We start from the raw sequence: 26029 nt of genomic DNA on the forward strand, positions 1-26029 counted from the left end.
TATATTCCTGATTTCTATAACATTCGGTCCCTCAGGACTTAAATGTTTCACTAAATTTACTGCTCTGATAATTGAAGTTAGCTTTCTTGCAGAGATAATGTTTGGGAATATAATTTTGTGAGTCCAATGGAAAAAAAAATATTCATGCATAAAGCTTTTTAATTAGGAGGAAAAATCATCTTTTTACAGAAGAGAACATTATGAAAAGCAAAACTTAATTGTTTCTGAAAGATTTCTTTTCAAGTATTCTTACTTTCAAAAATAAGTGGCGGTGGGGACAACATATCAAGCAAAAGGTCAGTAATACAGAACAGCCCGTTTGGATAGCTAGTGCAATGAAGAGACTGATAGGAACATCAGCTCTCCCTTAATCACACTTAATAAAATCAGTTGGTGGACTTCATAAAAGCCGGGGACAATTTTTACCAGCATTGTATTCATCTTTACCCTCCTGCTGACTTAATCATTCCTGCTCTTAAGCAATGACTATAAACAAAGCTCACACAGAGAAATGCAGTGTCTTCCAGCTTAATTTAGATAACTACCTTTTATGTTTTGCAATCTGTTTGTTCTAGTTTGTAGTACTGAGTTCTAATGAAATCTTTTTGTCTATTTTAGACAAATATCACTTGCTGTGCCATAGCACATGGATTTCAGGACCTCCTGTGAAGAGGTAGGATCAGAATGTTTTATTTTCAAAGAAGTGATATGAACATTAATATACTTTTTGGTCTTCTGTTCTCAATCTTTTATGTCTGAAGTGCAAGGAAATTGGAACATCAGCTGTAATTGAATCCGTAAACATGAGTGGATAATCCCTATATGCTGGCAGCATGCTTTTCTAGTGGATTATGTGCCTGTTTACTTGTCAGTGTTCTAATGAGGTAATTATGAGTCTTGAGAAAATAAGACTGAGTTGGAACCTTATAATAGCCTTCAAATCTGTTAAGGGCTATTATAAATAGAATGGCATGATCAACTGTTCTCCATGTCTACTGAAGAAGTAAGCAGTTTGCCATAGATGTTAATTATACTATACTATATTACGCTATTCCAACTATAAGGATAATTAAGCACTGGAATAGGCTTCCAAGGCAGGTTGTGGAGTCCCTGTACTGGAGGTGTTTAAGACCAGGTTAGATAATATATGTCAGGGATGGTCTAGTTTTATATGGTCCTGTCTTGACATGGGGGGGACCTGTCGAGGTCCCTTTGAGCCAGTGGTGGGTTAATGATTTTGCCGCCCCTAAGCCCTGAAATAATTTCTGCCCATGGCCCCATATGAACTTATTAAACATCAATATTTTCACTTTTTACTTCACTATTACTTTCAGCTATTTTTTCTGTCTCACTGTCAGCACTAACTGATGTGCAAAATAGATTCCTTTGTTGTATGCTTGCTATCATTTCATTTTCCCTTTATTTCTTTTGTATAGCATTTTTTTTTAATTGAGAACCACTTAATTTCTTCCTTCCGGTCATAGTATTAATGTTTAGGATTTCGCGAGTATGTTTACTAAATGGCATTACGCCAGCATTGGTGGTTTCAGTCAGGGCCGGCTTTAGGAAGTGCGGTGCCCAATTCAAACAGTTTTGACAGGACCTCGGCAGGGGTGACTTAAAAAAAAAATGGGTCTTGTACTCACCGAGCAGTGCTCCAAGTCTTTGGCAGCGGGTTCTTCACTCATTCCAGGTCTTTGGTGGCACTGAAGGACCCACCGCCGAAGTGCCGCTGAAGACCTGGAGTGAGCAAAGTACCCACCGTCAAAGTGCCACCGAAGACCCAGAGTGCCGGCAGGTGAGTAAAAATTAAAAAGGCGCCTCTAGCCAGGGAAGGGATTCTCACTGGGCGCGGGGCCCTCTTAGGTGCGGGGCCTGATTCGGGGGAATTGGTGGAATAGGCCTAAAGCCGGCCCTGGTTTCAGTACACGCTATGATTGGTAGAATTGCGATGTCACTGATCCCATGATTACAAAAATGCTGCTGTTATACATTTGCCACCTTAGGCCTATGCCTTGTCGGCCTAGGGGATAATATGCTGCTGCTTCCAGCTCTATGTTTCTATGATTCTGTAATTAAAGCCCCTGATCCAGCAGTGAGTTGTGTGTGAAAACACTCCTGTAGACCTCATTTGGGTTCCACACATATTCAGGGTCTGCCTGCATTGACCTTGTGGCAGGATCAGGTCCTAGATGAGTGTTTTATTGCCTGAAGCCTGTGAGGATTGGTATAACTGGAGAAAAAGGAATATGCTGGCAACATAACATGCTATCAAAATCAGAGGAGAATCAATGGGGGGGTGGGTGGGAGTGCTTTGGTCAACTAAAAAAAAATTGAAATCTTTTTTTCATCTCTTAATTCTCCCTCTCCCCCCATAATAAAAGGCATTTTGTTCCAAAATGAAATGGTTGTTATGATACAAAATACACACATTTTCAAAAATTCAATGCAAGCCAAAATAATTTCAACCATCCAAAATTTACAATTTTCCAGGGACAAAAATGTGTTACTTTCAATACTTGCCACCGTTTTTTTCTTGCAAAATGGCAGAAGTTCTTCCAGAAATAAATTTGCAAATGTTTGTGCAGATATCCAGTTTTTCCTTTGAATATATATGATGTAAAAAAAAAGTACATTCTTACAACTTTAGTGATTCATGAGCCTCTGTGTTTCATTATTAGGAGTGAGGCCAGTTACATCTACCTAGGTAGCCTCATAAATACATTATTATAGTAAAAATCACTGAAGGAGAAACTGCAGTCTACAGACTGAAAAGAACAAACAATAGGAGGTGATAACTGGGAACACTGGTTATGATCACAATGCATCATAATGTTGAAAACTCCTGGACTGTACACCTGAAAATATGAGTCTCTGATTAGTTGATGTTTTCAATATGTATTAAACAAGAGATACACATTTAGGCTCTGTTCATGGGATACATACTTTGTGATTAAAATTATAGGACAGGAGATGTTTCATATGAATTCACTTCATTTCAGTCGTGCTTGACAGCAAGTGAAGAGATTCTCATTTGGGAATTAGCCTCTATTGTTAGCAAAAATAAAATGGATAAAATGATTAATCTAAAATATTGTCAACCAGTCAATCCAAACTAAAATTATTAGCAGCTTTAAATGTTCATAATTTTTCTCCTTCTCACACACGACAGCTAGGAAGGACCAGTAATCTCGTGAGACAATCCACTCTTGCAGGGCCATATTTGAACTTTTTGTTCCTCTTCCACTACCTGTAGCTTAAGAGACACCATATCAACCCTTGGTGAACACTTTTCAGAAAACAATCACTTCGTATCTAACCTCTCAGTCCTCGTCCTCAAAGGAAACTTGCACAACACCTTCAAAGGATGAACCTTGGAGCTTAAATTCATAACTTTTTTAGACACTAAAGACACTGGATTTATGACTCATTACAACAATATATAACCCACAAATGCTTCTTTGTCCTAGAATTGCAGATATGTTAACTCCCCGCTTCACCTTAAATGGTCTCTTACAACATTAACTCCTTAAGCGAAACAGCCTGTTTCACATGGTGTTTAGCTGTGACATACTGACAATCTTTCTCAGACCTGAAGCAGAGCTCTGTGTAAGCTCAAAAGCTTGGCTCTCTCACCAACAGAAAAAAATTGGTCCAATAAAAGATATTACCTCACTCACCTTGTCTCTCCAACACAACTACAGCAACACTGCAAACAGTTTTGTATCTAGTTATGAATATGTTTATTTTATCTCAAAGGTCAACACAAGGACTTCTGAGATAATTTCACTATCATAAGGTAGAGGGAAGAGTCAACTGATGATTCTTCCATGGCACTTAGGCTCAAGTATAAGAGGGGTAGCCGTGTTAGTCTGGATCTGTAAAAGCAGCAAAGAGTCCTGTGGCACCTTATAGACTATTGGAGCATGAGCTTTCATGGATGAATACCTACTTCGTCGGATGCATGTAGTGGAAATGTCCAGGGACAGGTATATATAGACTCAAATAACTTAAGCGCTTCAAATAGAAAGTGTCAGTTAAAACACACATTATCAGAGATCAATCATAGTGAGTAATTAATGCTCCTGTCCCTCTGGGAGATGGGAGATGGACAGTCTTACCATATGTTGTGAGCCAGCTGCTCCTTCTGTGCTTGACCAAGCAGCTGAAGGAGATGGAGCCATCTCTGAGAGCTGCAGACGTGAGTGCATGTCTGTCATAGTATTCTTTCCCAAATCTGAACCTTAGCATCCAGAAAATGAGATACTAGCATGAATCCTCTAAGCTTAATTACCAGCTTAGATCCTGTAGTGCTCCACCAATCAGGACTTTGAGTGGAGCCCCTGATTAGCTCCAGTCTCCCCAAAACCTTCCCTGGGGACCCCAATACCCAGATTCCTTGAGTCTCACAACAAAGGGAAATAACCCACTTCCCTTCCCCCCTCTCCTTCCGTAGAGAGAGATAAACACAGAGAGCAGATTTCCCCTCCCCCGTCTTTCCTTTCTCCCACCAATTCCCTGGTGTCTTATACAAGATAACCAAAAGATCAATTAGATCTTTAAAAAAAGAAAGTTTTAATAAAAGACAAAAAGAGTAAAAATAATCTCTGTAAATTTAGATTAAATATTACAGGGTTTTCCAGCTTATAGAAAATGGATAAACAGCCTTATCCAGAAAAAATACAATTTAAAATATTTCCAGCAAACTACACATTTGCACATAAAGAAAAACAAATAAAAAGACTATAACCGCCTTTACTTACTCACTATTCTGAATAGATAAGAGACTGTAGCCGGGAGATTACAGAAACCTGGTTTTACCTCTAGTCCTGTCCAGGACCCAGAGAGAACAAAGCCAAACCCAAAACCCACAAACAAAGGCTTCCCTCCCTTGAGATTTGAAAGTATCTTGTTTCCTGTTTGGTCCTCCGGTCAGGTGTTGTTTGTTAACCCTTTCCAGGTGAAAGAGATATTAATCCTTAGCTATCTGTTTATGATAACGTCTTTTATACTTCCTGGTCTGCCTGTTACGGAGGGGATATGAGGGGCAAACTGACATCAACTTCTGCTGAATGGTTTTCAGCACTGGTGTCCCAGCATGGAAGGAATGGAGGAACCAATTTTCTGAGAAACATGCAGAGTATGGGAACTCTTTCCATCTGGCATATCAAGAAATGAGACTACAATCCAGACCACCTGCTTCACAATAGCAAACTCAGGAGAATCCCCCATTGTTACTACCACAGTAGAAGTGAGAGGAGTCTCACTTCCTGAAGGATGATTCTTCTGTGAAGAAACACATTGAGTAGAGCCACTAGAGGAAGTTTTTCTAGAAGGAAAAGGTCAGTGTCTGGTGATTGACCTGTGAAGGTGATATGTGGAAGCAGAATCCCATTGATGCAGCATTAGCTAAATTCATGTATAACAAATGTACACACAGTAAGCTTCAATGATCTCTCATTAGCCATCTTTAGTCTCTTGATCACTGCTGTGATGAAATAATCCAATTTGAATGTCTTAAACAGACTTCAGAGATCACACTTATCTGGGCTAGATTGCCAAGACAGGAAGAGTTTTTATCTAAGGAAGTGCCTTAGTTCAGTAAGAACCTCCTATGAGTTTATTATCAATTTACTTATCATTATTAGTAAGCAGATCCGCTACCCTTAATATGAAAAAATAGTTCCCCATCATATGTCTCATTTCAATTTAGAGTTTATCTGACTGAAAGAAATGTACAAAATTTATACATTGTAATCAGTTCCTGGAGTAAAAAAAGGTTCAGAAAATGCCAGGGCTTTTATAGGTCTGAACATTAAGTTGCAAGTGGAGAATGAGCAAAGAGGAAAAAGAGTAAGCCAGAAATCTAATGTTTTCTTGAGGTAGTTTTAGGTTGCAGTGTAGAAGGGCGCATTAGGAAAAAACTTTTTATCCTTTGTGATTTGAAAATTCTGATACACAAAGGATGATTAACAGAGCCGACTTTTAGCAGATCTTTTACAAACTGAGCACTAACAAACTGAGCACATTCATGAGCCTATGGGCTGAATTCCAAATCTTTCTTGAAAATAAAGTGCTGTCCACTTAGGCAGGCTGACAGCATCGCAGCAGCATAAGTAGCTGGACCATTTGAAAAATATCCTTCATGTGTCATTGGCATCTAGTGATGGCACTGAGCCTGCCTCCGGTACCCCATTTTTACTGCCTCCTCATACTTCTGAGTCAATTTTCTATCTCATAATTACACTTTACATTATATAATGGGCACATCTGCAAATGTGCAGAAGTGTAAATATTTGTCAGATGCAAACTATTCAGTTTTTTTTTATTGGTTTCTGCAATTTTCTCTCCATACAAAATCTCCATCCCCCACTGGTCCCATCTTCTGACTATTAAAAACTATATTTCATGGGAGTTACATAAGTCTATTTTACTAGTATATGTAAGAGACATTTTGTCACAGATAAAAGCAGAAACACACCAGCTTCCTTTCTCTTTGGGGGGTGGCTGGAGAAATCTTTTGGGGGTTGGCTGGCAAGTTCTCTTTCTCTCTCTCTCTCTCTCTCTTTTTTTCTCCTCATTCACTACTTTATTGAGTTGACTGTTTTGTGACTGCTGGAGAGAGCATTACCGGTGTGAAACAGGGAGAGGAAAAAAACTTTTATTTTCTTCAGATGAAGAAATAGAGAAAATAAGATAAACTTGTATTGATGTCACAGATAAAAAAGAGTAGCTTAGAACTCTGAATAAATCTCCCACGATCAACACATGTAAAAAATTCAGTCACTGTGCTTCTTGTTTAACATCGATGACAAGGAAAAATACAAAACAAAAACAAACAAAAACCCTCTTGCAAAAAGAATGACTAGCATATACCAGATTAAGGGAGGAAAACACTTGAAAGCCTGTTCAAAATGGGTTTTGAACCCAATAATCCTGTCTAAATCATCTCTCAAACACTGAAGATCTTTGTACTTGTTTCACAGCAGACCATGCTTTAAGTGATCACTTGGTCTATCTAGTGTGAATATTTTATTTTAACTGTTGCTCTTTATTTCCTCAAATTATTTCTTAAACACTTTGAAGGCCTGAAATGTTACATCAAAATGTTATCTTTAAGTATTTATAATAAATATTCTGTAAAAGAGACTAGGGCCAGTTCTTTGTATATGGTTAAAATGCACATGTTGGAAATTAGGTATGGTGTGCAAAAATGGTTTAAAGCTCTTCTTTGCACGCTCTTGGTGCTGATAATGCTCTGTGCATGGCTGTGCCCTCTGTGCCTTTAGAGCACCTGGAGGGCTTTTCTAACTATGCCAGTCTTTAACAGTGAGAAACCAAGCTCAGTTTGATTTTGGAGAAGTAGAGAAGTATCCCATCTTTGCCTCCTCTTTCCCATTAAACCAACTGAGGGAGGGTAAGTAGTTTACAAGCTCCTATGTAGGCTCTAACCCACTGCAGCATCAGTATTCCTCCATGGTGAGTTAATGGATTTATAATCAGATTAAGGAGGTGATGGTGTGCAAAGCAAAGGCACTGCATTTATTGCTCAGGGCTCAGCTACAGATTTGTTTGCCCATACATGTGGCTATTCACTGCCCCTCCCCCCCATACACATGAACCATTCAGTACCCTCCTTCACACAAACTCTGTCAGTCATCACTCACTATTTTCTCCACATGCATCCAGCCAGTCTATCCTGGGCACTTCACAAACACATACATCCAGTCACTCACTGTTCCCTCTCCGAGTACATGTGTAACTAGGAATAATGGGAAGTATTAATTTAGGTTGAATATTGGGAAACAGGGATCAGAGGGGCAGCCGTGTTAGTCTGGATCTGTAAAAGCAGCAGAGAATCCTGTGGCACCTTATAGACTAACAGACGTTTTGGAGCGTGAGCTTTCGTGGGTGAATACCCACTTCGTCAGACGCAGGAATTTTCCACTACCTGGAAATTTCCACTACCTGCGTCTGACGAAGTGGGTATTCACTCACGAAAGCTCACGCTCCAAAACGTCTGTTAGTCTATAAGGTGCCACAGGATTCTCTGCTGCTTTTATGGGGAAACAGTTTCTGACAATTAAATAGATTAGAATATAGATGTCTGGCAAGGGAATCAGTGGAACATCTTTTAGTGAGTTTTTTAAATTAGAATTTAAAAATGCCTTGAATATGGATAGAACAATTCTGTACTGGCTGGGAGATAGAGAACAGTTAGGCCATGCAGTCCAACTGCTAGGATTCAACCAGGATCATACTGGGGGAAAAGTTTTGTTTTTTTTTTCCTTCTTTTCTAATTCTACCTTAAATCAAGTATCTGGGTCATCCTCCATTGGTTCAGAGACTGAATACATATGTAAGAGTTGAAATGTTTGTTTAAATCATATCCAGATTATCTGAACCCCTGCTAAAAATTTCCCAAGTAGTTCTTGTTGGTGTACGGTCTTGCTGCTTCCATTTCTAGAGCCTGCTGGCAGTGCAGGGATGGGCAAAAATGAAAAACAATGAGAAAAAAATAAATGACATTTAGTTGCCTCTCTGAGAATCTGCCATCTTTCAGTGCTCTGGTCTTTCCCTTTTATATATCTATTAACGCTGCTCACAGGTAGGGAGACAGTGCAATGGAGGATTTAATTTGGAGTTGTATTGCAAACCAGTTTTCATGCAGCAAAACAATAGCTACTTGTACTTCATTACATTTTAGAGAGTTCCATGTAAATTAGAGCTGTGAGCATGTGTGATCAATCTTTCAAAGGACCAAAATGTTTTGCTATTCCCACAGTGTGCTTCCTTGTTCTCACTGAATAAACTCTGCCCACATGCATCTAGCTACTGACTTTTAATTTTATTGCAATGCCTAATTACGTCTGCTATGGTTATGTGCCACTTAATTCATGCAAAGAAGCCCCTCTGTTTTGTGCAGAAATTTTCTCTGGAGATTTTTATAAGGTAATTGACCGAGTCAGAAATGTGCAGTCAAGTAAAGCACAACTTCTAAAAACAATGTATTAGAGGTCGAATTTACCTCATTACCAGCCATAGATCTCCTACAGGCTGTGGGTGCTTGTCCACAGCTCCCGCTGATGAGTGCAGGTACTTTAGGGGCTGTGGGTACTTATGACCAGCCTTCCTTGGCCAACAGTAGTTATTCCTAACCTTCTGTGTTGAGCATTCAGTGCCACTTCCTGCTGCTATGAGAGATCCCCTGACAGGAAGCAACAAAGAGATCTGCCTATGACATACACATCAGGAAGAATTTTCTTCCAACGAGGAAGTAAGTGATAGGGAGAATAATTGAAGAGATTTAATTATCCCTTCAGTATAGACACTATCATATTCTGCAGGAAAGAGTTTCTTAGTGGAAGTTGGGAGCACCTAACTACCGTATCCTTTGAAAAACCTCCCCCTATATATGTATTAGGCCACATTTAGCCATTCCTTTTAAACCATTCTGTCTCTCTCATTTTTAAAAAAGAGAAGTAAATGTTAGCACAACCACATAGTGAATCAGCTCTCTGAAGGGCTCTCGAGGTGAAGCTCTTATTAAGTTCACTAGGAGTTCTTGATGTTGAGCACTTACAAAATGGTGATCTTTAATATTTCCTCTTGGCACTTTACTCCTGGGGGAATTCTGCGCTACTGTGCGTGCGCAGAATTCTTGGCCCCCGCAGATTTCTTTGCTTCCCTGCAAAAAAATGACTTTCTAACAGGGAAGCAAAGGGAAGCAGCAAGAGCAGTTATGCACCACTCCCTAGCAGTGCAGGTACATCATTTCAGGCACCTAGATCAGCTGGCAGAGAGGTAAATCACTGCGGGGTTGGGGACACGCCAGCCAGTGGCTCCTACCCAAGCCGGGATCAGCTGCTAGTCCCGGCTGTGCTGGAGGCAGGAGAGGATGGGACATCCTCTTCTCCTGCAAGGAGTGACTGAGGCTATGTCAGATCCACTCCCAGTTGCAGGAAGCTCAGCATCCTCCCCTGCTTCCTCCTGCCATTGCTCCTCAGCTGTAGGGGGATGGGTCACTGTATGGGGAGCTGCTCCCCCATTCACTCAATCCCCCTGCATCCGGACCGCCCACACCCAGACACTCCTGACAAGCCTCATCCAGTACATCCAGAACCCCCCTAGCCCTCCATAACCAAACCCCACCCCACTGAACCTCAAACCCTGCATCTGGAGCCCCCCTGCATCTAGCCCCCCTGCCTCTGGCCCCTACCTCTGCATCCAGACCACCTCCAACTGATCTCAAATCCCTACCCTGATGTCCCACCTCCTGCACCACCGTGAGCCCCCACATCCAGCCCCCCAATGCAATTGAACCCCAGCTAGCTGAACTCAGACCCCCGCCCCACCAAGCTCCACTCTCCCAGCACGCCGACACCTCTGATGAGCCCCAACCACCTTCACCTGGAAGTCCCTGCAGTGTCCCATTGTCCCTGCACCTAGAACCCCGCAACGAGCCTCTGTGCATCCAGATCCCCTAACACCTAGACCCCCTACTGAGGTGCCTGCACCCAGATTGTCCCACATAGAATCCTCTCACCCCACACCTGGATCACTCCACACTGAGCCACTCTACAGGCCCTTGGATCCTGCCTGGCTGAGCCTATCTGCCCTACACCTGGTGCACTTGGTGCAGAGAGGCAGGGCCCCACGGTGTTTCTGGGGCAGGCCCAGGTCTTGTGCTGTTTCAGGGTCAGGTGCAGCCTCACCGCTGGGGCCATGTCCCAGGATTGGTGGGGGGCGGGGCTGCAGGATGATCTCCCACCTTCATGGAGCTAGTGGCCTGTGCTCCCCACTACCATGCTGGAGCCTCTGCATTTATTTATTGACAAATAAAATGTGCAGAATTTTAAAATATTGTGAACAGAATTTTTAATTTTTTGATGCAACATGCCCTCAGAAGTATTACTTGTACAAAACAAATGACGTTACAAGCTTCATAGTTTTATTTTAAAAGATATTGAAAAGATTATTACTTTTTTTCATTTAACAAAACAGCTTTCAGTAAACCAAAAATGTCTGTAGCCTTTTCAATAATACTATAGACAAAATCATGAAAGCCTTTGAAATAACATACAGGGGGCATTTGGAATGATTCAAAAAATGAAAACAATAATCACCCCCTTCCCAACAAAAAATAGAAAGCGAAAGAAGAAAATGAAAAGATTTGTCCTTTATCCCCATCCTTCAAACATTCAATGGCTTCCTAGCTGCCATTCTCCAAATGACAGCAGTCATCTGTTCCCGGAGTCCTTGTCCTCTTGAGAAGAGAAGATGAGATCAAGCACCAGCATCTCTGTATGTTTGATAATAGAAACTTGGTGTGAACTTATGTATTTTGGTCTTCCTCAATATTCTGGAAGAGTTGTGACAAAATCAGATCTAACATGGTCAATTATAGGTGTGCTGCTGCTGTTCTGCCTCACCGATCAGTACTTGACATGATGCACTACACAGTAGTTAGGGGCTCTCTGTTGCCTGAGCCAGGCTGCTGCTTAGCCTGTTTTTGTCTGATTATGTGCCATGTTGTGATTGTGCTTGGTGTGGCTCACTATGGATGTGATACCCCACATGGGGGTAGGTTTGCCAATTTTGGTTGGACATACTGTATTCCCGGAAGTTTATCACATGACATCATTTTTAATTAAAAATTAATCTTTAATTCCTGGAGACACCAATCCTGGAGGGTTGGCAACTCTGTGTGGGGGTTGAGGCCACATTTAACTGTTCCCCAGTGTAAGAGGGCAAGTTGGACAGGTTTGGTTGCTGGTGTCCACAGGAAATCCATGATTGTGTTCTTTATGCTGCAGCAGTAACAGAACAGAGTACATGTCAGTGTGGATCAGTACAGAGACCACTCTGCGTCTCCAGAATCCCTTTTGAGCCTTGCAGTGTGTACAGCAACAAAATTCATCTCTCTTCTCGCTGTCCTCTCCACTCAAGTCCATATACACACGTACTTTCTTGCACATTCTTGAAGTAAGGTTTCATCAACTTATTATTGGGAGCTCCTCCTTAAAACCCATTAGTACTCCTTGTCTGTGGAGGAGAAGCTACAGTTCCCCTCAGCAGATTCAACCAGCATCTCAGTTTAGCCATCTCCTTGGCAGAGCGTCTCACAGTGAGCCCTAACATTTCCCTAACTTTCACCCCTCCGCAGACTGAGGAAAAGAAATCTTTATTATACCCAGGAGGTAGAATCCTGCACCTTTTGAAATCAGTGGGCATTTTACCATTGATGTTAATGGGGCTAGGATTTCACATGGCGTGTTTTTTTAGCAGTGTACAATTCTCATGGTTTCTGGACTAGAAATCCCAGAATTCTTCTGATTTTGGGAGAGAACTTGTTGCAGAAGTGAGCTGAATTCTGAATCTTCATGAAGACCCAAGCTCACCATGTGATGCTATCCTAGGTCATTATAGAGAGAGGGCTCTGGTAACAAGTGAAGAGTTGCTTAGTAACGCCCTAGAATAAGGACAATTTCATTCTGTAACATTTTCTCCCTCATACACCCATGCTCCACCCCTGATTGATTTTAAGCAGGAACTGACACCTCGGGATGTGGTTATCTGGCTCTTGCTAGTTGCTGGGGTTGTGCAAACATATTTGCTAGATGAAAAAAATGAGAAAAATTATAGAAAAAAATATTTTTCTGTCTCCCAGAGGATTTTTATACAGTTTTTTTTTTGCTTTTAACTTTGTAAAATGATCTTGATAGTGTCCAATTAATATCAGCTAATGAACAATTTCCTCACACCAAAAAACCCTACACACACAAAAGCCCTGGGTTCCTGTCATTCTGTCTGTGGGCATTGCATGAAGTCTTCTACAGAGATGATTTTGCTGTGTATTTTCAACACAGACTCTGACATAGAGATTAATAAGTACTATATGCACACACTCCTTCAGCCACTTGATTTCCTAGACCTGCCATGTATAGTCTACAGGTAAAAATGGTATAAGAGACAAGTCCACAGTGCCATTGTGCGTTAGCTTAAAAGTGTGTTGATGGAAATTGAACAGCCCTACAGATTTTGTGATTTGTAACAGTGTTTTTTAAACGTAAAAAGTAAAAGCCATAGTATGAAGCAGAATACCAGACGAAACTAGGTTCTATGATTAGTTTTTCCCTGTCTGTTTAACTGCAGTCTACCTTGTTTGAAAAGTATGACAAAAGCACAGGGTGGATCAATTTAAATAATCGATTTTAATCATGTTTTAAATCAGTAATCAGGAAACTTTTATTTAAATATTTGATTTTAATTTTGTTTTGCATTTGTATTTGTTAGTTATTTTGCAAAAGAAAGGTTGATTCTTCTAATTGGTTGGTAACCACTGAGATGTTGATTTGCCATTTACTATAGCCTTTACACTAAAGTTGGTACTTCTTTTTGGTAATCCATTATATCTATACACATTGATTTAAGCAATTATTTAGCTTAAAGTACATTATTCAGCAGCAAATTTTTATTTTTTTGTTTGAAAATGGTGAATAATGCATTTACTCTCATGATGATGATGATTTTTTTTACTTCTGTTTTCTGTTAAGATGCATTTGGATAGAAATTGGAATTCAATTAAAAATGCACAAAACAGTATTTTAAAATTGTATACATTATATAAAACTACTTTAAACATAAGGATACACAAGGAAAAAAAGGAAGTTTATCAAAATGTTTTGTATTTCAAACAAATTGATTTATTAAACAAAGGAAGCATTATCTGTAGTTGGAGCTGAGTTGATTGTTTCTCCTCACCATGTCCGTCAAGATTTTAGAACTAGTAGAACTCATCATCTCACATTTCATTTGTATTCCTAAATTGGAAAAGGAAAATACACTTTCCTGCTTTTTCAATTCCCAATCAGTTTCTCAACTTTGAATGAACTAATCGTTGAATTGAACTAGCTGAATAAATTGAAATGAACAGAAGAAGATACAACAATATCAAAAACTGGTCTAACACTTCAAACACTTCCAGGCACTTAGCCAGTCATTTCCACCAGTTCAGTGGAGTTTTGATTTTCTTTCAAACTTCATCAGCAAACATGTAGTGCTCAAATATTATTTTTGTTAATGTAAATGAATTTTATGTACTTTGCAAAGGCATGAGTGATGTACCCTTAGTACAAACTACGTATTGTACATGACAGTAAAATATTGGCTTTTGTGAATTATTCTTTTTATTTATGTACGATTATTTTGGAGATGTTAAACTCAGTTTCCTTCCTTTGGTGGAAGCCTAGTGGATGGCTATTCTTATCTCATGAGCAGATGGATTAGGTATCCAGCAGTTAATTATCTGACACCAAAGTATATGCTCTCATTGAAGCTAATGATAAAAGTTTTCTTAACTCATGAGCAGGGTCAAGCTCACAGCGTTTAAAAAAGTCAACATTTGCCAACTGTTACAATCAATTGCGATAATCACATATACTCTTTGTGTTAACTGTTGGAAATATTGAATTAAGTTATGGTGACTTCATTACTAATAATACATCTAAGAAATATCATTTAATCTGCTTTATAATATGGGTATTGCTGATAATGCAATTTGGAAACTAAGCAAATTTTTTTCTCTATTCCTTCCTTTGAAGACAAAGACAGGGATTTGTTTGCTGCAGGATGGTAATCAGGAGCCTTTCAAAGTGCGACTGCACTTAGCCAAAGATATTTTGATGATCCAGGAGCAGGATGTGATCTGTGTGTCTGGTGAGCCTTTCTATTCTGGTGTAAGTAGTCTTTTATTCCTTCCATTAAGGATTATTTTATAAATGAAATAACAGTGTATATATTTTATAATTCACCCAACTTGGTCTTCTCTTTGATGGAGCTATGTCTAAGAGTATGCAAATGTGGTATCTTGAGTTAATATCTACCAGTACTGGTCTAGGAAGAAGCTGCCATAGGTAACTGTAAAGTGTGCCCTTCACCTCAGTATGGGGTATTGTTTGAATGCTGAGACTGTCATATTTTGGGACCACTGGATAACATATAAATGGTATGGCTAATGTTTTTCCTTGTGGTGCTACATGATCCAGATCCTTGAGAGCAATTACATATGTGAGTAGCTGCTTTAAAGTCAATGGACTAATCACATTCTAAAAATTATGCATGTTGCTAGGTGCTTTGATGGATCAGGATCCATGAATGATGCCCTCTGCTGCTATTGGTTGCATAATATATTATCATGACTCTGAACTTTATTTAGGTTCAGTGTCCATGCAGTGGCTATCACTTTGAGTTCAACTAGAGCAGTGTATTATTTTAGGAGTCATTAACGCCTGTTCAATAATCGCTGAGTCATCCATATATGATATGTTACCATAGTTTTAGTTTCTTCAGTTTGTTGTTGGGGGATAGAAATGCCAGAATTAGTCTCATTTAAAAGTATAGAAGTACTCTCATTTAAATGGCAATTTGAGTTTAATAGGCATGAACCATGTGGTTCTATAGTTTAATGATATGCTATAGAAATTACTTTAGAGATCTATAGAATTTGTTAGTTCAAAAACCTAATGTAACGATATTATTCTCTATCTGACAGACTTGTATACCTGGGATATATATTTTTATTACATTTTAGAAGATGGATCCAGAACTCATGAAACCCAGTTACTATTCATTTCTATTGACTTTTCCATACAAACTATAATTATATATTAAGAGGGGGGGTTTTTAGGTTTACTCCCAACAATTATAAATGCTTTCTTCTCCCATTCCACTAAGTGAAGCTATCACAAGATTTCATGTAACAACTTGTGAGAGAGAACTACGCAGTGTCTGTATCTGTCAATTTTCTAGGACTGCTGTATGTATTAATTAATAAAGGATCATTGCTGTTGTGCCCCTATATTTTATAGTATCTCTAAATAAAATTGTAATAACTTTCACATTCTGGGGTGCAATCCAGACCAGCAAGGGGTTGTGTTACCACCTGCCCCATAGCCTTGTGTGCATTACAGTGCTTTGCTGTTGTGGCTCCCAACCTGGGCTGCTCCCAGTAGACCTACCAGCATGCAGGTCACTCCCAGCGTATCTGTGTGCTAGGCAGCACTGGTTTAGCAGTTCTGACTCTAGCAGCCTGTCTACAATCCACCACTTCACTCTAGTTTCCACCAGCCTTAGTGACTACTTGCAGGGTGACCTCAACACGCTCCCAGCCCCCAGTTTTCCCAAAAATCTGTGTTCTGCAATAAGTAGTCCTCTCCTAGACAGTTCAGACATTAAGGCTCATTGCCCCTTTAAGGAGTAAATATTCAACAGTTTATTACATAAACTGGATTTACCAAACAGTTCAGTTTAAACACAGCACTAGATTGACTTAGATTAAAAATAAAATAAGTTTATTACCAAAAGAAGATAGGATTTTACATGAATTAAACTATAATAGAGAAGGTTAGAAATGGTAGCAGCAAATAAAATGAAAACATTCATCTAACAGTCTAGAATTTAATCTAGCAAGTATTGGTTTAAGGCTTTGTTCAAGATGGGCTTTCTCCCCACAGCCTTCCAGCAAGATGGTGACTGACCCTCTCCTTGGTCATGATCTCTCCCAAAGGTGCAGCTGTCATTTGCAGTCTTATTAATCTCTCCTCATGTGGAAACTTTCCATACCTCTAATCTTCTTGTTGCCCTTTCCTGTACCTTTTCCAATTCCAATATATATTTTTTGAGATATGGCAACCAGATCTGCACACAGTATTCAAGATGTGGGTGTGCCATCAATTGATATACAGGCAATAAGATATTTTCTGTCTTGTGTAGGGTGCTTTCAGTCACACTGCCTCCATTAAAAAGCTGCAGGAAGGTTAGCCAGACAGGGAAATTGCTAACATATTTTATTTTCCCTTTTACATGTATAATTTCCATGTTATATTCCTAGAGTATGGTGCTCCACCATAGTATCTTAGAATTGGAGCCTTTAGTTTTGTGTAGCCTGACTACTGAGCAATGGTCAGTTAGTACCCTGAGTTTTCTGCTAAAAAGATAGGGCTGTAACTGCTTGACTGCCCACACAATGACATAACATTCTTTCACTTCGAAAGAATAATTCAGCTCAGTGGGTATCAGTTTCTTCCTTCAGAAAACAATGGAGCATTTCTTCTTGTTCTCCCCTGAGTGCATTAGTACTGCCCCTAAACCAGTGTCTGATGCATCTGTACACAGCACAAACATTTTGTCAAAGTTAGAAAAGGATTTTCAGACAAGAAGACATTCAAGGTTTGACCTGCATGCTGATAGGCTGGTTGTAAGTGGCCTGTATTTGGAGCTACAATAGCCAAACATTGTGAGGCACCTGCGGTTACAGTGCAGGCAGTGACACAATCCCTAACTGGTCTGGATTGGAGCCCCACCTTCCTGAACCATGACACCCTGTGACAATAACAATATATTAAAAATCAGCCAACAAAATGTCATCAGTACTAAAATAACTCTCCTGGATCTCTCCCCAAAGTAAATTATTCTCCTCTCTCTACCCACCTTCGGAGACAAAAAAGTCTGTGGTTGAACTATTGAGAGGCATATGGTGAACAGATTAATGGGAAGAGGAGTGGCTTAATCACCTTCACTTCTTTAAAAATCTCAATATGAGTAAATAAATAGGCTTTCCTATATGCACTGAAAGGATACGGACACACTCTCAATAAATGCCTTGGTTATTTGCATTCAGAGTGTGATTTCAGCGTTTGGCTGTTCAGTCCTGTATGAATGAAGTGTGTACATCACTGTTTGCTGATGTTAGTTTGTGTACTATATGGGGAGAGTGGCTGTCACTTTCATCAACCATGGAGTGCTGTATACAATCTGTGGCTGCACCTTCCATTTCATAGACTACCCTCAGCAGCACATTGAGTCTTCGTGAACCCAGGCAGAAGGGAGCATAAGTTCAAACTCAGGCCTTGGTTGTTCCCTTAATAGCATCACATTACAGCACTGCCACTTCACCAGGACAGTTCTGGGTGTATTTATTAAAAGATTTTATCACTTCCAAAATGACTTTCATTAATATGCTGTGACATCTATTACGTATGCTGAACTTGGCATTTTAAATAATTTCATGGCATGCATATTTAATATTTTTCATTACACATGAAGGCTTTCCCTTACAATTGTTGTCTTCTGTCTTTTCAGAAGATTATTGTAAAAGTTAGCAAATGATTTGCTTAATTTATTATCCTGCCCCAGATTAATTGCATAGTTTATATCAATATGCATGTGCTATATATCAATGTGATGATGAGGATTTTCTATTCTCTTGGCAGTGCCACTGTGGGGCTAGACATTTTTGAACCCTTTACCCTGATTTCGTCTGGGATTAAGACAAGGTACTAAATTAATAGGTTCATTCTAACTAAGGATGATAGACGTTTCACAGACTGTTAACTATCCTTTTGTCATAGGCCATTTCAATCATTTTGAATCATGTGCTCTAGTTGTCTAAGCTGATTAAACTGGTCCCTTGGGGTCCTCTTCTTTTACTTGTCAGATTTTTTAGTTTTATTTAGTTCTTGATGAATGTTAGGATGTTCTTTGCATGTCATTGCAGTTACTTGCATGATCTAAGCCTCTTTAAAAAAATATAGGTACTATAAATGGATGTGTTCTTATCTGTTTCCAATACTGAATCATTTATAAAATGTCCTATAAAGGAAAAAATATTTATTGTAAGTGAAGAACAATAATACAGTTAAACTTTACAAACCAGTCGACATAGTAGCAATCATTTTTATCCTTTATAAGTACATATTTAAAATTAATTTTAAAATGTATGTTAGGATCAGATGTTGCTACCCTTACAAATGGAATAATACCTTCCTTTGGTCCCATCTCAATAACTTTATTATTTAGGCACACTCTTAACTTTAAATTGAAGAATATGTTTACATGCCTTCCTGAACAGAGACAAACTTCAGCAGGTGTTTAAGTGATTTCCTGAACTCGGTTCTCCAGTAATAGTGCCACAGAAATCAATGGGACTAGCTTGAGGTACTACTTCATATGAGTGAGTTGCTATTAGAATGAAGGCCTTAATTAAGTCCACTTAATCTTTTTTGCAGAAGAGGTTTTAATTTCTAAGTGCTAGGGAGATATGAAGGACCTTTTTCCTTCTTTTGTTGTATAATGTTTTAAATACGTGGCTAAAATATAAAAAGAATTTTTAAAAGTGAACTGAATGGGAATAAAGTAATGCTAATCTTTCAAGAAGAGTTTTCCCTTTCTGTAGCAACTTGTACTAAATCTATTACAATTAGGTAAGAAAGTTTTGTGAAACTCAAAGGGCAGAGGGAGGTAGCTCCACTAACTCAACTGACTCTCCTAGCCAATACTCATGGTTATTTATGGTGAGAAAAATATAAAATTAAGATTAATGAGTATTAGGTAAGCAACATCCAGAAAAAAAATGCTTTTCACAGTACTGGACTATCACAGAATGTCAATGTATGATGTGGAATAGTATTGCAATCTTAAAAATAAAGAGAGGTACTTGCAATTGTTAGAAACTTCCATGACTGCTGAAGAGAGTGGCTGAGTAAGAATTGGGATAGTTACTCCTTTTTATTAAAAAAAACAACCAAATCAAAACTAAACAATATAAAACAAACAAACTCTCAGTTGTGTCAGATACAGAAATAGAGGAATCTTTTTTTCCCTCTAAAAATTCTTTGTTGGCAGATTGCTAGAATGACAATGAACTTAAACTTGAAAGAGACTGTCTATTTGCTGTTCAAAAAAAAGCGGGGGAGGGGCAAAATATTGCACAGGTAGTAAAATCGCCGGGTCTCTTAACATCAGCCCTTAAGTCTAATCAATTCAGCTAGGCAGATGGATAGTCTGCTCTAAGATACATTGTGATAAATTGTTCTCCTTAACCGCTGAGTATAGAACAAGAAGTAATGGGCTTAAACTGCAGCAAAGGAGATTTAGGTTGGACATTAGAAATAACTTCCTGACTATAATGGTAATTAAGCACTGAAAGAAATTACCCAGGGAAGTTGTGCAATCTCCAACATTGGAGGTTTTCAAGAACAGGTTAGACAAACACCTCTCAGGGTGTCTAGATAATACTTCTAATATCCCTCATTGCGGGGAACTGGACTAGATAACTGTAGTGAGACAGAGTGGTCTCTCTTTGGACTTTGAGACCGAGGGACCACTACTCCCCCCCGGTGCATGGAGCCAAACTCTCTGCACCCCACCCCCTCCCCAGAAGTACTGAAGTATACAGGAAGGCCCTGCAGCTCAGTTGAGGTTGCACCAGGGGAAGAGGCGGATGTCTCTTGTAGGGAGCTGAGCCTTCTGTGGGACTCTGAACCAGCAGCTGAGCAGACTAGTGCCCTACTGAGTGAAGAGACAAAGAACCCCCAGAAGTGGCAGCCAACCAGCTGCAACATGGTGAGACAGAACCCCAGCCTGACAGAGCAACTCCAACTAAGTGGGGAAGGAAGAAACCCACGGGAACCAGACTTGTGCTGCTGGGAAGCGAGGCAGCAGATTTTGGTTTCCCCACCGACTCAGTGGGGACCCCCCTGCTGCTAACAAAATCCTAGGCTGGGACCCAGTGGAGTAGGGTGGGCCCAGGTTCCCCCCATCCCTTTTTCCACTTCCCCACCTCTGGAGATTGGCAACACACTCACTCTAGGCCTAAAGGTCTGTGCCTTGATTGTTGTTTTCCACACCCAAGAGGCTGTGGGCTTTAGATTGTCAATTGCTGTCTGCCTTAGCCAGCAGGCTCTAGGCTAAAGATGGCTCATTGCTCTGCCCTGCCTGGATGCCAGAACTCCAGACTGTTAAATGTTGTTTTCCCCAGCCAGGAGGCTGCAAGCTATAGACTGCTTGTTGCTTGGCCCCAGCCAAGAGGGCCTGAGCCCAATTACTGTTGCCTGATGCAATGAGGTGGAGTGGCTTTCCTCCCAACTTGAGAGTGAATAATCTATCAAGATCCCTTCCAGTTCTACATTTCTATGATTTTGTAAGATGCCTGTAGTAAGAATGGATAAATTGAGGGTCAAGGGAGAAAATAAAAAATGTAAACCCCCTTGAAACTGTTGATATTTGTTATAAATCATGGCTGTGCATTAGGCTCATCCATAGAAGTAGGATTTAGAATTTTTAGAATTCCAAGACCAAAATGGTTAAGTTAAGCAGCTGAAAATTCATAACATCCCAGCACTTCAGTAACACATCTGAAATTCAAATTAAAGAACTATAAAACATAGTTGTAACAGGGGTGGTCTGTTCTCTTTAAGGATGGTAGAGCCAACCCTTATTTCATGACTTGGGCCTTTAAGGTTTGGGGAGTTCTGATGTATGCAAAGGCCTAGGAAATGACAGAGGCATATACTGGTAAAGAGGAAGTAGTCCTGGAAAATTATTTAGTGTTTGAGGGAGAAACCCTGTTACTGTCTCTTTAGGGCCCAGGATTATCACAGGGTGGGGCAAGGCTCCACTCTCTCCCAGTCAACTGTGACAAGTCCTGAGAAGGAGGACAAAATATATGTGGGAAACTGAGCTAGCATGGGAAGAAGCTAGCTGAGGTCTGTGTCTGGCCTGAAGTACAACCCAGCTCCTGGGGAAGGGCTGGAGACTCCTGAAAGTCAGAGTGGAATCCTACCTGAACCCTCATACACAGCCCATAAAGGCTTTGACTTCAGAAGCTAAAGAGGGGCTACATTTTGTACTCTAAAAGAGTTAACAAATCATATGTCCCACAAAAGGGGTATCTGTTTGAAGTGCTCAGGTCTGAATAAATGATTGAGAGAACCAAGAAGGAGTAGAGGACAACACGTTTCCTGGGCCACAAGAAGGTGTGTTTGATAGTGGCATCTTACAACAATAGTACTTTATGAAAAACACTAATTCACCAAGATGAGGAGCCGCCAAGTTCTGTAGCATCATTCTTGTTGCTTCTGTAATGAATGTTGTAGAGTTATTAATTCTTACCCTGAAAGAGGATTTTTCTGAAGTGGATCCCCATGCCAGTCCAGAAAATCAACAATATGAAAACCGAGTACTCTAAAACCATGGATGTTTCAAAGGATTTCTTCTTTTTCTGTAAGACTGCTATGAAAATATTGTGTTCAGGCTGACAAACTATTGCTATAATTCCTCAAGACAAGACATTGATTACTGGTATTCTGTAGTGCTTTTCTGAAGTTCAGGGGTGCACTGAAAAGTCCTAGGGTAGTGTGAAATTGTACTTCTTTGACTTATTCTAATTGTTAAATTATCACAGCAAGTATAACTGATGGCTGTTGGTGATTTTCTTAGATTTAGTGCCAGACTTATTGCTTTAAAATCCAAAGGGCATCTGTTCAAATCTCACCAGAATTCAAATTCTTTCCATGATGATGAGGCACAGGTGACTGATTCAGTTTGACTGATCTAATTCTGTGTTGTTTCATAGCAAGCTATAATTTAATACCTAGAGGTACATTTTTGCAGCATTCTTTGATTTAGGATCTTTTGGCTAGATTCATAGGGATAATGTGTAGTTAGTTAATGTGTTGAATGTCAATGACTAATTCTGGTATTAAGACACACTTTTGGAAATGCACAGAACAACACCTTGGAGTATTATAGCACTGCTCATCCGTCATTTCGGTTTAAGCTTTACAAACAGATTTAAAAGGAATATTTACTCCATTTAATAGATGAAAAATCTGAGGTACGAAAGAGTAGCTTTTTACAATGTTGTCAGAAAAGGAAGGTTGTTGCAATTACTATTAACCAGATCTCCTGATTCCCAGTCATAAGCATCAGTCATGACTTCTTCTTATCAGAATAAGCAAATACCATCACAAATCTATATTTATTTTTTCTTATTTTCACTTTGCCACTTGTGAAAACAAATGGATTGATAGCTTCATAGACAAGGGCTGTATGATTTTTTTTAGAATAGAGATGAACAAATTACAGATAATTTACTTGAATAATTTTAGTTCTTTTTGTTTGTAGAGTCTCCACAAATATCACTCTTTCTTGAAGATATTTGTTTAAAAATAATTTATGCTATTTGTTACTTTAAATTGAAAATTCACAATGTTGCTTAGTTGTGACTAGTCAGATAAATCATATAGTATTTTTCCACCTTCCTCAAGTATACATTTTAGTTTTGGACACTTGCTAAAAGTGAATTTTAATTTGTTTTCCATGAGTATTTGAGTGTGGAAGCTTAAAAATTAGCTTTCCATATGTATGGAGCCCAGTGGGCTAGTTTGTCTTTGCATTATATTCTGCTTTGCATTATATTCAGCAGCAATGCAAGAATCCTGTAAGATGTTAGCTTCAGCAAGTTAGCCTATGAACTTTGAACAGATAAACTTTGCACAGATAAATGGCCCTACAGAAAACCCCAAGAATTTGGGGAGCTGAAAATAGTGTTTAAAGTGAAGTTCTGACCACAGCTACGTGAGTCCTGGCAACAAATTGATGTGCATAACAGGTACATGAGATACATCTATGGCTAGCCGGCTTGCCTGCCTATATATTTTTTCTTATGGGTTTGATTATTTGTTGTATTATAATAGGTTTATATTAGAATATATTTTGGCTGTAACACAAGGGACCTGCTGGCTACATCCTGTATGTTGAAGTAAGGCAAAGTTAGCATACATTTGTTTGGGACCTTTCACCTGGATAGATGGTGGTGAGCTAAAGCATAAGGTCTCTATATGGCTGCAACCTTTAACATAGAAGAGGTATTAAAGCAGGTTGTCACTGGGCCTTTCCTAAGTTCATACCCTTTTAAACTTAACAGATACACCACAGCTTGGAACTTGGAAAGAAGTGAAATAAGCAGTTAGTACAGAGATAACAAATGTGATACCTAACCACAAAAGTGCCATGGTAATGAATGGACGTATATGATAATAAGCTGAGATCACTGATATACTAACTAATTAATGATGGTTTGGCTTTTGAGGAGTTTTGTGTTGCTTTGCGTCATTAGACTTTCTGATAAAAGAAAAGACCCCATTTCTATGAGAAGCGGCAGGCTATTTTGATCTTTCAGATTTGGCCTAGTAAATGGCAGTTCCAGTACATTGTTATAATGAGTCACATTTTTCAATAGATGCAGAGAAATAGAGGGGACTGGATTGTCTCTAGATAATAGTTGTTTAGATCAGTCAGTTCTGTGTCATTCGTTAAAAGCTGTCCAAGCTGTAAGTAAACCAAAGTTACCACAATCCGATGGCTTTTTGGTGGCTTTTGTGAAAAGAGTTGATAGTCTCAATCCTCTTCCTAGATGACTAATACCCACATTACAAAAATCACCCACACAATTGGCATCTTTGTTGCCAGTTTCAGTAGAAAAACCAAGATGAACTATCTTTTCGTTCAGGGTTAAGGAAGCTTTCACTGGCAATGTCCAAGCTGTATTATTCTTCAGAACTAAGGTAATTGTAAGAAAAAAAATATATTCAAAAATTGAATAAATTTGATTCACTTATATTTACCCTTCTCTAATGTTTACTTTTTACCATTCTTATAATTGAATTTGACTTGAATTTGAATATCTGTTGCTTGATCTTTAGATTATGTATTAATTATAGTGATTATTTAAGAGTCCTCAGTTATCACTTTGAGGGTTGACATGTTCTTGCCCCACAATCAGGTCCAGTATTATTATAGTGCTTGAAAAGCTTTCTCAGTGAGCATCAGATATTCAGGGGCAGAGTGGTTTTGTGTTTGTTTTGTTTTTGAAATACTAAACACCTATACTGGTGCTGTATAACTAGTGCAAATTGGCCAGAGCGGACCTCATCTTTCAATATTATTCAAATTATTATATAGTTGGGAAACCCTGATGTGCACAGTTGCAACACTTACACTATAAGAACTATTTTATATTTACAAATATAGTTTATAAATACATTTAGCACAGTCACAAACACCCAGTTCAGTAAAGTAAATAGAGATACTACAGAATGTACATCTGCACATCCATATAATCACACCATCGCCTGAAGTCATTATCTTCCTCATCACCATCATCTTTCCCTTCATCACCAGTGGTCATCATTCTGGCACCTCCCAAGGACTACATCGCTCTCTCCTACCACCCCCAGGCTGAGATGCCACATTTATAATACATTACACTGATGCCGCTATGTTCGATGCATATTCAATAGGAGATTTCCCCCCTTTTACCTTATAGTAATATATAAAAAAAAAAAAAAAATTCCCCTCTCACCCCTATGGGTGGTATGTGTCTTCCTCAACCTCGGGTCCTCTACCAGAGGCCTGGGAGTTTGAGGGTTCTGCGCAGTATCTTAGCTGTTCCTAGCACTGCATCTTCTGACAGAGAGCTCTCTTGTCCTGGGATCTGTTGGAGCCACTCACCCAGCTTAGAGTCACAGCCCAAGTGCTCCTACCACACTGGGACCATTTGGCCTTCACTTCCACATCTCTCTTAGTTCCTCTTTCAGCCCTGGTATTCTCCAGCTTCTCATATTCTTCTGATGTTTGCTGTCACTTGGCACTGCCTATATCTATCAGCACCGCTGTCTTCTGCTCCTTGTCTATTACCACGTGTCTGGTTGATTGGCCAGTACCTGCCTGTCCGCTCTTGATCTGGAAGTCCACAGATTTAGCCTGCTATTCTCCAAACCTTCTGGATCTCCATCTGTTCTGGAGCTCTAGCCCATACGCTGTGCAGATGTTCCTGTCACAATGCCAGCCACTTGGTTGTTTGCCGTCAGTGTATGCTGGTTCCTGCCTGCAGCTTACATCCTGCCACTATGTGTTGGACTGTCTCTGAGGCTCTCTGCACAGTCTGCACCCTTGGTCCTCTCTAGTGTGGTAGACCCCGCTTCAATGGATCTGGTGCTCAGTGCCTGTTCCTGTGCTGCTATGATCGTGCCTCAGTGCTGTCTTTAGTCCGCTCGTTCCAGCCACTGGTAGGATTCCCATGTCAGCCACCTCAGCTATCTGTGATGGTAACATCCCATGCAGGTCTTGTCTTGCCATGGCACTTCTTCTGCTGGTCTTCCTCCCATGTCTGCTGCTGCCTCAGGCA

The 26029-nt window shown here is 39.7% G+C and overlaps 1 protein-coding gene across 1 annotated transcript in view; it reads left to right on the forward strand.

Moving 5' to 3' along the window:
- The first annotated feature begins 616 nt into the window (after positions 1-616).
- SNTG1 (syntrophin gamma 1) overlaps positions 617-26029 on the forward strand; it is a 275551-nt gene continuing 250138 nt past the window's right edge. The window contains exons 1-2 of the mRNA XM_075063014.1: positions 617-673; positions 14604-14738. Coding sequence (XP_074919115.1) covers positions 647-673; positions 14604-14738 — 162 coding nt within the window. The 5' untranslated portion in view covers positions 617-646. The remainder of the gene's footprint in view (positions 674-14603; positions 14739-26029) is intronic.

This window comes from Chelonoidis abingdonii, chromosome 2 (genome assembly GCF_003597395.2).
Source record: "Chelonoidis abingdonii isolate Lonesome George chromosome 2, CheloAbing_2.0, whole genome shotgun sequence".
Classification (NCBI taxonomy): Eukaryota; Metazoa; Chordata; order Testudines; family Testudinidae; genus Chelonoidis; species Chelonoidis abingdonii.